Raw genomic sequence first — 13,229 nt, forward strand, 5'->3', positions numbered from 1 at the left:
ACGAGACCTGAGAACATCCGTCTGAGCTAGTCAGAAACACGTCTATTTCCCACCACGTCAAGTCGGACACCGGTGCACTTCTCGTAGTTTGAACAAGCATAGTTTGGGAGAGGGAACGTCTCTTTGAAAGGAGTTGTGTCATTTCTCACGTTAATTAAATATATATTTTTAAAATTAATTTGTCATTTTTAAATAAAGGTACAATTATATACAACAAGCATTCAACAAACATGCAAACAAACGTAAAACAATAGTACAATAATCCGAGGCCTCAGATGGGGGTCAAAGGGGTCAAGAAAACAGGCACATACCATACAAATGGCAGCTAGAGAAACAGAATGTGAACATATAATTTCCCCACTACAAGCCCTATATATAAATAATATAATGAAGATGGATTGAGTCCAGCCTTTGCTCTTGTTTGCAGTATATTTGTAGTTTCCGGTACAGTCAGCCCGCCCTTAACGCAGGGTGGTGACTTCCGGAAGAGTCAGCCCGCCCCTAACGCAAGGGTGGTGACTTCCGGAAGAGTCGGCCCGCCCCTAACACAGGGTGGTGACTTCCGCCTAACCAAAAAAGTGGACCAGGCAGAGGAAACCGACTGGTTTCAGGGCTGAAAAATGGATAGTCAAGGACGGAAAGTGGTGGTTTGTGACAATGGAACCGGGGTGAGTGTGCGAGCAGACGGGCCGGGTGGCACCGTGCGGGGGGTCCGGGGTCTGTAGCGGTGCTGGGGTTCACTAAAGACGGGATAAGAGAAACAGGAAGTCACCGAAGCGTCGGCACTGTTAGCTCGCCGCTAACGCGTTAGCTTTTCTGGGTGGCTAGTGAAAGGAATGTGATTGTCAGCTTGATTAGGGAACATACGTCGGTCTGTCGTATTTCCACACACTGATGTTGGTATTTCTGTCGAGCCGGTTGGCCAGGGGTCGGTGTGGTGGTTGAATCCGAGCCGCCGCCGATGAATCGGTGCTGATAAAGGCTGTCATCCTGCGTGATACTGGTTTAGCTAGCAGCGGACTGGTTTGGGCAGAGCTGGTGTTCATCCTGAGGTTCAGGGGATGGGTTGATTTCAGCTCCAGTCTGTCGGTGGATGGGTTGATTTCGGCTCCAGTCTGTTATAAATGTGTTGATTTCAGCTCCAGTCTGTCGGTAGATGGGTTGATTTCGGCTCCAGCCTGTCATAAATGTGTGGGTTGCAGAATGAGTGTAAGCTTCTGTGAAAGGCTCACTCGTCAGTTATCCATCTCTCCATCATTCCAGTATGTTAGAATAACCCATACAACGTTTAGTTAAAACAAATATGTAATTTCATTTTAATTACTACATATCAAATATTGCTAAATTTATGGGCAAAGAAATGGTCATAACGATGCCCCGCCCATCTAAAATACGCGTATTTTACCTACCTGGAAATTGATTGAATGTAAAATAAATACATTTTTCAAAAATATAAAGATTTGTCCAAAGAGAAAAAAAACAGCGAGCATTCTTGACATAAATAAAGTGATTCCATGTATGGGGATTCTATGTATGCCTCCACCCAAATATCTCTGCACAAATCTTTCTCACTGTGTGCTTCTTCTTAACCACAATTATCCAAATCTTTGTATAAGTATATGCCTACCTTATAGTCTAAAAATGCCATCAGGATTGTACTTTGCAGTGAATGTGGTCCGTTCTGATCATTGATAAGTGACGACGTGGTAAAACTGTGACCCAATAAAACACAGCATGATATTAAAGTCCTCTCTTGGTTTTTCCGTTCATTTATTTATTGATTAAGCTCCCCTTTTGGAAAAGCAAGGGTACCTAGCCAATAACAAACATATATTAATAGTGATTGATTTGGGGACTGCAGCGTTACATATAACTACGTAGTAAATAATGTGTTACTAACCTGTTCAGTCCCACTCCTTATTTACACATGTATTTTTTGTTATGAACAAAAAAATGTATAAAGTCTGTAGTTTAGTCTTTAGGCTAATGATCTTTTCAATCCCTTTTTTTTCTTCAGTTTGTCAAGTGTGGCTATGCCGGGTCCAACTTTCCAGAGCACATCTTCCCAGCACTGGTTGGCAGGCCAATCATTCGCTCTACAGCCAAAGTGGGGAACATCGAGATCAAGGTATGGCCAGTCAGAGTTTCTCTGCACACAGAGGCATACTGAAGGCCCACAAGCTGCTGCACAACATTCCTGTCCCTTTGAGACATGATGCAAACACATGTTGGTTCTTCCATCTGTCTGTTTTATGGACGGATGGAGAAAGGGCTTCAATCTGGTCCTGGCTCTTAAACCTTGAGTCTGGTCCTGGCTCTTAAACCTTGAGTCTGGTCCTGGCTCTTAAACCTTGAGTCTGGTCCTGGCTCTTAAACCTTGATTGTGGTCCTTGCTTTTAAACCTTGAATCGAGTCGTAAATTAAGGGAACCATTGTAAAAAAGGAAAGGATGGGCCCACATCAAAGCCTGGTATTGTATTTACACTAATAATAATAATAATGCTATTGCCAAAAATTGCAATATCACAGATGGCCGAGATTGCAGTTTAAGTCTGAAAACTACAAGGATAGATTCCAAATTTCACTCATTCTTAAATATGAGGTCTAAAATTCTGCTTCAGGTGGCAAAGATATTTCCACTGAAACGTTCTGTAATAGCAGACAATATTATGTGTGTCTCTTGTTGACTTTGTTGGTACATTGGAAGTTGGGTGCAGCAGTCAAATCACAGCCCTCTGCCGTTATCAAGCTGTTAAACAGTAACTATACTGCTTCTACCACAAGCTTCACCTTCCCGGCAGTTAGATGGTTTGCCCGACTTTCGTCTTGTCAGGCATATACATACATTTGAACTGAAGAAGAACAACAATGGAGCAACCTCATGAAATCACAGGTTGTTGGATCATCGTGAAAATAGTTTGTCATTTGGTGGCACAGAATGTGATGTGTCAGTTTCTACTCCCCTTTCTCCGTCTTAACACCCTGACCATTGTCATCCTCCTCCTGCCCTCTCCTCTTCTGAGATAGCACAACAGGATGATGGTAAGTGCACACCCGGATGTGCTTGTATTGGAAGTGTGGCTGTGGATTGACCCCGCCCAGAAAGCGGAACACTCATGTTAATAACCTGAGAATGGGCGCTCTGCATTTTGCTGCTGATGTTTGTTGTGTTGGCTAACTTGGCATTTTGTTTAATAAACAGATGGCCGAGATTGCAGTTTAAATCTGAAAACTACCGATCACTCAAATCAAGGGTAGATTCCTGATCGTGCATAACCATGGACTAAAACAAAATCCATTACTGTCTAGTTTTAGAAGGAAATTACAGGCAATGCACCGAACATTTCTCATGGACTTTAAATTAAGAATCAACTTTAAACTATTTGATTAAAAAAAGGACTATTACCGACTAAAAGGACTACTACTGATGACGACTTAAATCGTCATCTGCATTGTTTAGTAGTATAGCTACTGTTATAGCTCCTGTTATAGCTCCTGTTATAGCTACTGTTATAGCTCCTGTTATAGCTCCTGTTATAGCTCCTGTTATAGCTCCTGTTATAGCTACTGTTATAGCTACTGTTATAGCTCCTGTTATAGCTCCTGTTATAGCTCCTGTTATAGCTACTGTTATAGCTACTGTTTGGGTGACCAGACTCCTGCCCGTCCTCACCTGACTAGGTTTTTTTTCTCTGTCTCTCTAATGACGACTAACGCTCACTTACTCACCGATCACTAACCAGTTAACTACTGCACACAAGTAGATGTGTGAATGAGTGACTTTGGTTGACTAACCCAGCGCCTGCCAGAACACGACGGCATGCTCCGAGGGTGAATCCATGAGATCTGGCAGTGATTCATACAGAAGGACAGTTGTGTCCGTGGTCCCAACAGACCATCAACTATGCATTGCATTTTCTTTTTTCACATTGGGGACCAGCAATGGGTGGGAGATAATGGTTTCTTAAATTACCAGTATTACTGGTATTAAAATCTACACAGTGCGTTGGATTGTCATTTACGGTACAAGATCAGACTTGTCTCACATCTTATTGGAATTTGCTTATATACTGTACATTTAGACAGTTAATTTGAAGTTTGGTTTGATAGATTTAAAATGAATCCTATCAAATCTAGACCTATCTCCCGGCCTCTTGATCCATGTGGAACATGAAAGGTTTTTTTCAAAGAGGCAAGGCGGTGAGGACCCAGTGATGGAGGCGCCCCCCCCGGTCCCCCCCCTTGTTAAAACGTCCTGCTCTCTCCTCCCCCAGGACCTGATGGTGGGCGACGAGGCCAGTGAGCTGCGCTCCATGCTGGAGGTCAACTACCCCATGGAGAACGGCATCGTGAGGAACTGGGACGACATGAAGCACCTGTGGGACTACACCTTCGGGCCCGAGAAGCTCAACATCGACTCGCGCAACTGCAAGATTCTGCTGACCGAGCCGCCCATGAACCCCACCAAGAACCGCGAGAAGATCATCGAGGTACGGCATGGAGGGAAAAGTAACCGAACGCATCTTTGCCTTAATGGGTGTCCCTCACTCAATAAGCCCCCCCGGTTATTGTCCAGTACCCCGTCCACCTGTGTTGACATCCCCTCCTCTCCCCACCGACTCCGTGAAAGGGATCCACATTGACTGACTCTCCTTGTTTCTCCTTCAGGTGATGTTTGAGACGTACCAGTTTGCCGGGGTGTACATAGCCATCCAGGCTGTTCTGACGCTCTACGCCCAAGGTTGGTCCACATCTGCTTCCTGAGGCGATGATGTCGTTCTGCTGACTAGTGTTTGTCACGGGGCTGTAGCATGACTGCCTTCTGCTCCCGTCTCTTACTCCTAGCCTGCCAGTGGGTTGTGGTTTGCTCGGGCGGTATAATCCATGAGTCGCACACTGTCATCATTCAACTATTTTTTTTTTTTTTACAAAAAGGGGTGCACTGTGAATGTTAACGGCACCACAGTCCCCAGCCATTGGGTGTTGATTCTGTGCTCATCGTTTGAACGGCGAATGACACAGGAAGCCCAGACCACGCAGGGTCCTCTCTAATCTTAAGTGTGTAACGGAACCCGTCGCTGACCCGCTCGGGGCGGGTATCGAGTGCCATCGCCGGCGGAAACTCGGGCGTCTTGTGGGCAAGTCAGTACTTGCACTGTTTATCCACTGTTTATCCAACGCCTCTGAAAGGAAACAGTCTCAGCGTGAAGCCAGCGGGGCCTGCAGCGAGGCCTGTGGAAGCACAGGCTGCCTGGTCAGCACGAGGATGTGTGAGGCCATTCAGCGCCTCAGACGGAGCTGAATTCCTGGCCACTGGTCTTAGCATCCGGCTGCAAAGTACATTCAGCAGATTGTGTACCTCCAGCCACTTACTCAACAGAAATAGGAATGGTTGTAGGCCTAACTATATTTGTACGACATTAGAGACGGCTTATTTACACTTGATAACATTGATCCAGTGGACACTGTTTGTGTGATTAATGTGTGGACAGGCCGTGGTACATTCTGCTAACAGTGGTTCCCTCCTCCCTGCTGGGGGTGCGGTAGGGAGCCGCGCAAACCTATTGGGATAGCAGATCTGAGGCCAGTAGACTAACTACACTGTTATTTGTTCCTATTATTCTATGTATTATAACTACACTGCTCAAAAAAAATAAAGGGAACACTTAGACAACTCCTAATGAAATATTACAGTTGAAAATCTTTATTCATTACATAGTGGAATGCGTTGAGAACAAAATAACATAAGAATGATCAATGGAAATCAAAATCGTTAGCCCATAGAGGTCTGGATTCAGAATCCTACTCAAAATAAACTCTGTGGAAATTCCTCAAACAATTAAAAATGAGGCTCAGTAGTGTGTGTGTGGCCTCCAGGTGCCTGTATGCACTCTCTACAGTGTCTGGGCATGCGCCTAGACAGTCTGTGGTGCAACGTGGCGTCGTGGGAGGGAACGACACACAATGTCCCAGAGGTGCTCCATTGACTTCAGGTCTGGGGAACGGGCAGCCACATGAGGCCGGGTGATGTCATGCATCAGAAAGAACCCAGGGCCCACTGCACCAGCATATGCACAATGGGTCTGAGGATCTCATCCCGGTACCTAATTGCAGTCACTGTACCTCTGGATAGCACATGGGGGGTCTGGGCGGTCCTCCAAGGATACGCCTCCCCAGACCATCACTTGACCCACCGCCCCAAACCGGTCATGCTGGAGGATGTTGCAGGCAGTAGAACGTTCTCCACGGCGTTCCCAGACTCGCCGCGCTGTCACGTCGGTCACATGAGCTCAGTGTGAACCTGCTTTCATCCGGGAAGAGCACGGGGCACCAGTAGCGACTCTGCCGATCCTGGTGTCCTCTGGCAAAATGCAAATCATGCAAATCGGGTTGCACGGTGTTGGGCTGTGAGCACAGGCCCCGCTTGTGGACGTCGGGCCCTCAGATCACCCTCATGGAGTCTGTTTCTGTACAGTTTGGGCAGAAACATGCACATTAGTGGCCTCCTGGAGGTCATTCTGTAGGGCTCTGAGCCTCCTGTGCCTCCTAGCACAAAGGAGCAGAGAGCGGCCCTGCTGCTGGGTTGTTGTCCTCCAGCGGCCCCCTCCACGTCTCCCGGTGTGCTGGCCTGTCTCCTGGTGTCTCCTCCCTGCCCTTGACACTGTGCTGGGAGACACTGCAGACCTTCTTGCCACAGCACGCATTGATGTGCCGTCCTGGACGAGCTGCACTACCTGAGCCACTCCTGTGGGTTGCAGACGCCGCCTCATGCTACCTCTGGTGGTAAGGGCGCTGGCAAAATGCAAAAGTGACCCAAAAATCTGCCAGAAAAGATGAGGTCAGGGAAATGGTCTGTGGCCGCCACCTGCAGAACCGTTCCTTTATCGGGGTTGTCTTGCTAATTGCCTCTCATTTCCACCCGTTGTCTGTTCCATTTGCACAGCAGCAGGTTAAATTGATTCAGAATCAGTGGTGCTTTGTAACTGGACAGGTTGATATCCCGGAAGTGGGATTGACTTGGAGTTAACATTGTTATGATTATGTCCTCCCTTTATTTATTTTGGAGCGGTGTATATCCAGTTTGTAATGTAAGTGACGTGCGAGAGGAAGGGCGTGTCGGACCCAGGGAGGGACTGTAGACCTGCTCACCATGAGGGGGGAGGGGACGTTAAAACCAGGGATCACATCTCTTTACCGTCATCAGGCCTCCCAGGTGCACTCTGATGGCCTGTTCCAAAAAGCTAGTGTTTGAGGGTTGGTGAAGAAGGCCTACATAGCTTAGGTAGGCTACCTTATTTCAGTCTGGTGTACAATGGATATAATCATAAGGTATTTGGCATTATGGTACACAACAACACACACACTTATTGTTTTTTCGGTTGTATATTATAGCCCATCGTCAAATTGGATTTATTCCTACAAGTGATATTTCATATATTTGCTTAGTGACAGACTGGTTTTAAAGAAGACACGCTGGACACTGTTTCACACACAATGTCCTTAAACCAAAAAAAAAACCTGCATTGAATATCAGCATCTACCAGTCTGAAATATTGTCCCACGACCGGCCCTGAGAACAGGCTAATCAGAAAGAAGGCTGTCCTTCAACGGGCTTGGTGTGCAGTAGAGTATGGTCCGTCTAAAATGTCTTGGGTGGGCTTCTATCTGTTGCTCCCTCGTGGCGGAGAAGCGTCACGTGGTTTGGAGCTTGCATCACGTGGGAAGTTCTCCACCCACGGGCCGCACACAATGCAGCCTCGTCCTTTATGTGATAGATCTGACCCTTCTGCATCATCCTCGGTCAAACACATTATCATGAGGTATCTGCTACCCTCTGTACCAGGGTGGTAATCCTGGTTTAGTCTGACATGGTAATCACTGGTTTAGTCTGACCCTCTGTACCAGGGCACATGGTAGTCACTGGTTTAGTCTGACCCTCTGTACCAGGGCACATGGTTGATGTGCACTAGTTTCAGGTCCCTGGTCCATAAAAGCTGCAGGCCGCTGATTGTGTTATTGAGTGTTGTTGTCCTGCGATGGCTCCTCTGTGAACGTGTCTGTTGAAGGTTGAGGGCAGGCTGAGGGCAGGCTGAGGGCAGGCTGAGGGCAGGCTGAGGGCAGGCTGAGGGCAGGGTGAGGGCAGGGTGAGGGCCGGCCGTGCGTTGGGTGTAACCCTCTGGTTCTCCTGCAGGCCTGCTGACCGGCGTGGTGGTGGACTCTGGTGACGGTGTCACCCACATCTGTCCTGTGTACGAGGGCTTCTCGCTGCCCCATCTGACCCGCCGGCTGGACATCGCCGGACGGGACATCACACGCTACCTCATCAAGGTAACACCCCAACACATGATGGACTGAAACATCACACGCTACCTCATCAAGGTAACACCCCAACACATGACGGACTGAAACATCACACGCTACCTCATCAAGGTAACACCCCAACACATGACGGACTGAAACGTCACACGCTACCTCATCAAGGTAACACCACAACACATGATGGACTGAAACAACAGGCCTACCTCATCAAGGTAACACCACAACACATGGTGGACTGAAACGTCACACGCTACCTCATCAAGGTAACACCACAACACATGATGGACTGAAACATCACACACTACCTCATCAAGGTAACACCACAACACATGATGGACTGAAACATCACACGCTACCTCATCAAGGTAACACCCCAACACATGACGGACTGAAACATCACACGCTACCTCATCAAGGTAACACCCCAACACATGACGGACTGAAACGTCACACGCTACCTCATCAAGGTAACACCACAACACATGACGGACTGAAACATCACACGCTACCTCATCAAGGTAACACCCCAACACATGACGGACTGAAACATCACACGCTACCTCATCAAGGTAACACCCCAACACATGACGGACTGAAACGTCACACGCTACCTCATCAAGGTAACACCACAACACATGATGGACTGAAACATCACACGCTACCTCATCAAGGTAACACCCCAACACATGACGGACTGAAACGTCACACGCTACCTCATCAAGGTAACACCACAACACATGATGGACTGAAACAACAGGCCTACCTCATCAAGGTAACACCACAACACATGGTGGACTGAAACGTCACACGCTACCTCATCAAGGTAACACCACAACACATGATGGACTGAAACAACAGGCCTACCTCATCAAGGTAACACCACAACACATGGTGGACTGAAACGTCACACGCTACCTCATCAAGGTAACACCACAACACATGATGGACTGAAACATCACACACTACCTCATCAAGGTAACACCACAACACATGATGGACTGAAACATCACACGCTACCTCATCAAGGTAACACCACAACACATGATGGACTGAAACATCAGGCCTACCTCATCAAGGTAACACCACAACACATGATGGACTGAAACAACAGGCCTACCTCATCAAGGTAACACCACAACACATGATGGACTGAAACATCACACGCTACCTCATCAAGGTAATACCCCAACACATGACGGACTGAAACGTCAGGCAATGCAATGGAGATGTCCAGACAGCGTTGTCCCTTCGGCCAAATGAAGGATGCATCTTTTCTCTGCATCTATATAACTTGAGGGTTCTGTGAAATAATAAATGATTCCTTTTCTATCAACGTACATAAAGCCACTGAGCACAGAAAAGGTGGCGTTTTTAATCCCCTGTTGTCTCCACCACACAGCTATATCAATAATGTTCCTCTTCTAACCCAAACCTTATTCCACCTCTTAATTATATAGTTATATATATATATACAATTGTAAAAAAGAAGCCCGTTTGGGTGGTGTGTTATGATGGGCGGTGCAGGAGGAGATGGGTGGAGTCTGGAGGGGTTAGGGGGCGGTGCCCCGGAGGGAGGGGAGGTGCAGGACAGTGGTCAGTGGTCAGTGAGGTAGGAAGGTGCCAGCTGACACAGAGCTGTTCAGGCCGTCATAAAGCACTGCTGGGGTAGTGAACGGTCGGTCTCCCTGAGTGACGCCGCCCTCCTTCTCTCGTCCAGCTGCTGCTGCTGAGGGGCTACGCCTTCAACCACTCGGCCGACTTTGAGACGGTGAGGATGATGAAGGAGAAGCTGTGCTACGTGGGCTACAACATCGAGCAGGAGCAGAAGCTGGCCCTGGAGACCACCGTGCTGGTGGAGTCCTACACGGTCAGTAACGCACACACACGCGCACACACACACAAAAGAGATCAGTTCGGTTGCGGATGCGTTGAACCCGTCTGGGTGGGCGAGCTGGTTTGGTTTCCTGCTCCTCGTCTCCTCTAGGGGGCAGTGAAGGGCTGTTGCGATGGGCAAAGCTTAGCGCGGCGCGGGTACCACGTGGTGCATAGAGCTGTGTGACCGCTCTTTTTCACACTGCATGTCAACGTGCGTCCAGAGCGAGGGGATCATTCCTGTTACTTGAGGGAGTCTGGGGTTAAGCAGCAGGGACGGTGAGCTGAAAGCTCCCGGTCCAGTGCGGAGGTCAGGGCTGAGCCTCCTGTGGCCTGGTGGCCGCTGCACCACCGCTGGGGGAGGGATCGGGGGCTTCCCCGGGGGGGGGGGGCACCAAACACACCGGCACACACGACGACGGCACGCGCTGTGACATCTGGCACACACGTGCATCCGTCCCCCCATTGCCTCATTTCCTGCGTGCGGGCAAGTGTGGGGCAGACTCCCACGTGGTCTGGGGTTTCCTTTATTCCCCTGGCTGACTCCAGACCAGCCGCCATCAATGGAGCCTTTTATATGTCGTCTCCCCCCCCCCCCCCCCCCCCACCGGCACAGTGCTGGGTCCCACAGTGCTGTCAAAGAGCTACTGTCAGCACTCTGCTTCACCCAGAGCACGCCGGCCTGCGAGGACGCCAGCCCCGCTACGCTAGTCCGCTGTAGAGGCTAGCCCGCTGTAGAGGCTAGCCCGCTGTAGAGGCTAGCACTCTTTAGATGTTGGGCAGCCTAACACAGTGTCGGCTTTAGACACTGAGCCCCTTACGCTGCTAGACAGGTTGAAATGCTAGCCAGGTTAGAATGCGAGCCTGCTTAAGGAGCGTATCTAAAGACGTGAGCCTGCTTAAGAAATGAGACCATCTTAAGACGTGAGCCTGCTTAAGAAAGGAGACCATCTTAAGACGAGTGAGCCTGCTTAAGAAATGAGACCATCTTAAGACGTGAGCCTGCTTAAGAAAGGAGACCATCTTAAGACGAGTGAGCCTGCTTAAGAAAGGAGACCATCTAAAGACGTGAGCCTGCTTAAGAAAGGAGACCATCTAAAGACGTGAGCCTGCTTAAGAAAGGAGACCATCTTAAGACGTGAGCCTGCTTAAGAAAGGAGACCATCTTAAGACGAGCGAGCCTGCTTAGGATGCATGCCTGCAGGGGATCGATCCAAAGAGCACTGCCGTCCAAGACTCTCTGGGAAGAATTACTCATCATGAGTCATCCCAGAAAGTTCCCAGAATGACTCACGATGTAGGTCCCAGCAGTTGGGAACTACGAACCACACACATGAATGGGTTTGTAAACCGCTATGAATACCGTATCTGGTGTTGAGAGGGCAGCCGTTAGCCGGTCCTGGTTCCCAGCTACGCTCTACGAGCGGTGGGGTTCTCGGCCGCGTTGTAACCCAGTGGGGGGGGTTACACTCTGTCTGGGCCCACAGCTCCCGGACGGCCGGCTGATCAAGGTGGGCGGGGAGCGCTTCGAGGCGCCCGAGGCCCTGTTCCAGCCCCACCTCATCAACGTGGAGGGGGTGGGCGTGGCCGAGCTGCTCTTCAACACCATCCAGGCTGCGGACATCGACACCAGGTACGCACAGACCCTAGCACTGTAACAAGGTGTGTGTAGAGTCCACACAGACCACACTGTAACAAGGTGTGTGTAGAGACGCTGCGTGCTGAGCGTGTGTACGTGACGCTGCTGTGCAGGTCGGAGTTCTACAAGCACATCGTGCTCTCCGGGGGCTCCACCATGTACCCCGGCCTGCCGTCCCGCCTGGAGCGAGAGCTCAAGCAGCTGTACCTGGAGCGCGTGCTGAAGGGAGACGTGGACAAGCTGTCGGTGAGGAGGGAGCACGCACACACATGCACATACACGCGCACGCACACACACGCATACACATGCACACACACACACGCATACACATGCACACACACGCGCATACACATGCACACACACGCGCATACACATGCACACACACGCACACACACGCACACACACGCATACACATGCACACACATGCACACACATGCACACGCGCGCACGCACATACACACATGCACACGCGCGCACGCACATACACGCACATACACGCACATGCACACACATGCACACACACGCACACACATGCACACACACGTGCACGCACACGCATGCACACACACGCGCGCGCACACTCACACACATGCACACACATGCACACACATGCACACACACGCGCGCACGCACATACACGCACATGCCCACACAAGCACACACACGCACACACACGTGCACGCACACGCACGCACGCACACACACGCGCACACACACTCACACACACGCACACATGCACGCACATGCACACACACACATGCACACGCACACACACACATGCACACACATGCACACACACGCAACACATGCACACGCACGCACACACAGACGCACACACACAGGTAGTTTAAACAGCCAGCGACCGTGTTGTGTGCTGAAGTGTGTTCTTTCGTGTGTCTCCTCCCCTGTGAGCAGAAGTTCAAGATCCGCATCGAGGACCCGCCGCGCCGCAAGCACATGGTGTTCCTGGGCGGCGCCGTGCTGGCCGACATCATGAAGGACAAGGACAACTTCTGGCTCACGCGCGAGGAGTACCAGGAGAAGGGCATGCGTGTTCTGGAGAAGCTGGGAGTGACCGTCAGATAAAGTCTCCTCCCCCCCCCTCTCCCCCCCCACCCCCTGTCCCAGAGAGATCTCCCCCCGCCCCCCGCCCCCCCCCCTCCCCCTATCTCTGTTTGTCCATACATGCAAACCATCGGCCCACTCCACATCACCTTGATTATGTCATTAATATTCATCCCAGTCCCATCCCATCGCTCACATGGATCTGGTTCCTTCTTTTGTTCTGGATTCGCACACACACACACGCACGCACACAAGCGCACACACACACACACAGACACACACACACATGTACCAATTTGGAAAGGCAAAAAAAAAAAAAAAAAGGGAAAGAAGG

The 13,229-nt window shown here is 49.9% G+C and overlaps 1 protein-coding gene across 1 annotated transcript; it reads left to right on the plus strand.

Annotated features, from left to right (window-relative positions):
• The first annotated feature begins 552 nt into the window (after nucleotides 1–552).
• On the plus strand, nucleotides 553–13,063 carry LOC311340300 (actin-related protein 2-A). The gene is made up of 9 exons (XM_084465199.1): nucleotides 553–668; nucleotides 2,018–2,128; nucleotides 4,275–4,490; nucleotides 4,669–4,741; nucleotides 8,192–8,328; nucleotides 10,037–10,186; nucleotides 11,679–11,824; nucleotides 11,944–12,076; nucleotides 12,746–13,063. Exons 1-9 carry the CDS (start codon nucleotides 621–623, stop codon nucleotides 12,914–12,916), a joined length of 1,185 nt encoding a protein of 394 aa, XP_084321325.1. The 5' UTR covers nucleotides 553–620; the 3' UTR covers nucleotides 12,917–13,063.
• Nucleotides 13,064–13,229: the final 166 nt, after the last annotated feature.

The sequence above is a fragment of the Micromesistius poutassou genome, assembly GCF_964030765.1.
Source record: "Micromesistius poutassou genome assembly, chromosome: 3".
Lineage (NCBI taxonomy): Eukaryota > Metazoa > Chordata > Actinopteri > Gadiformes > Gadidae > Micromesistius > Micromesistius poutassou.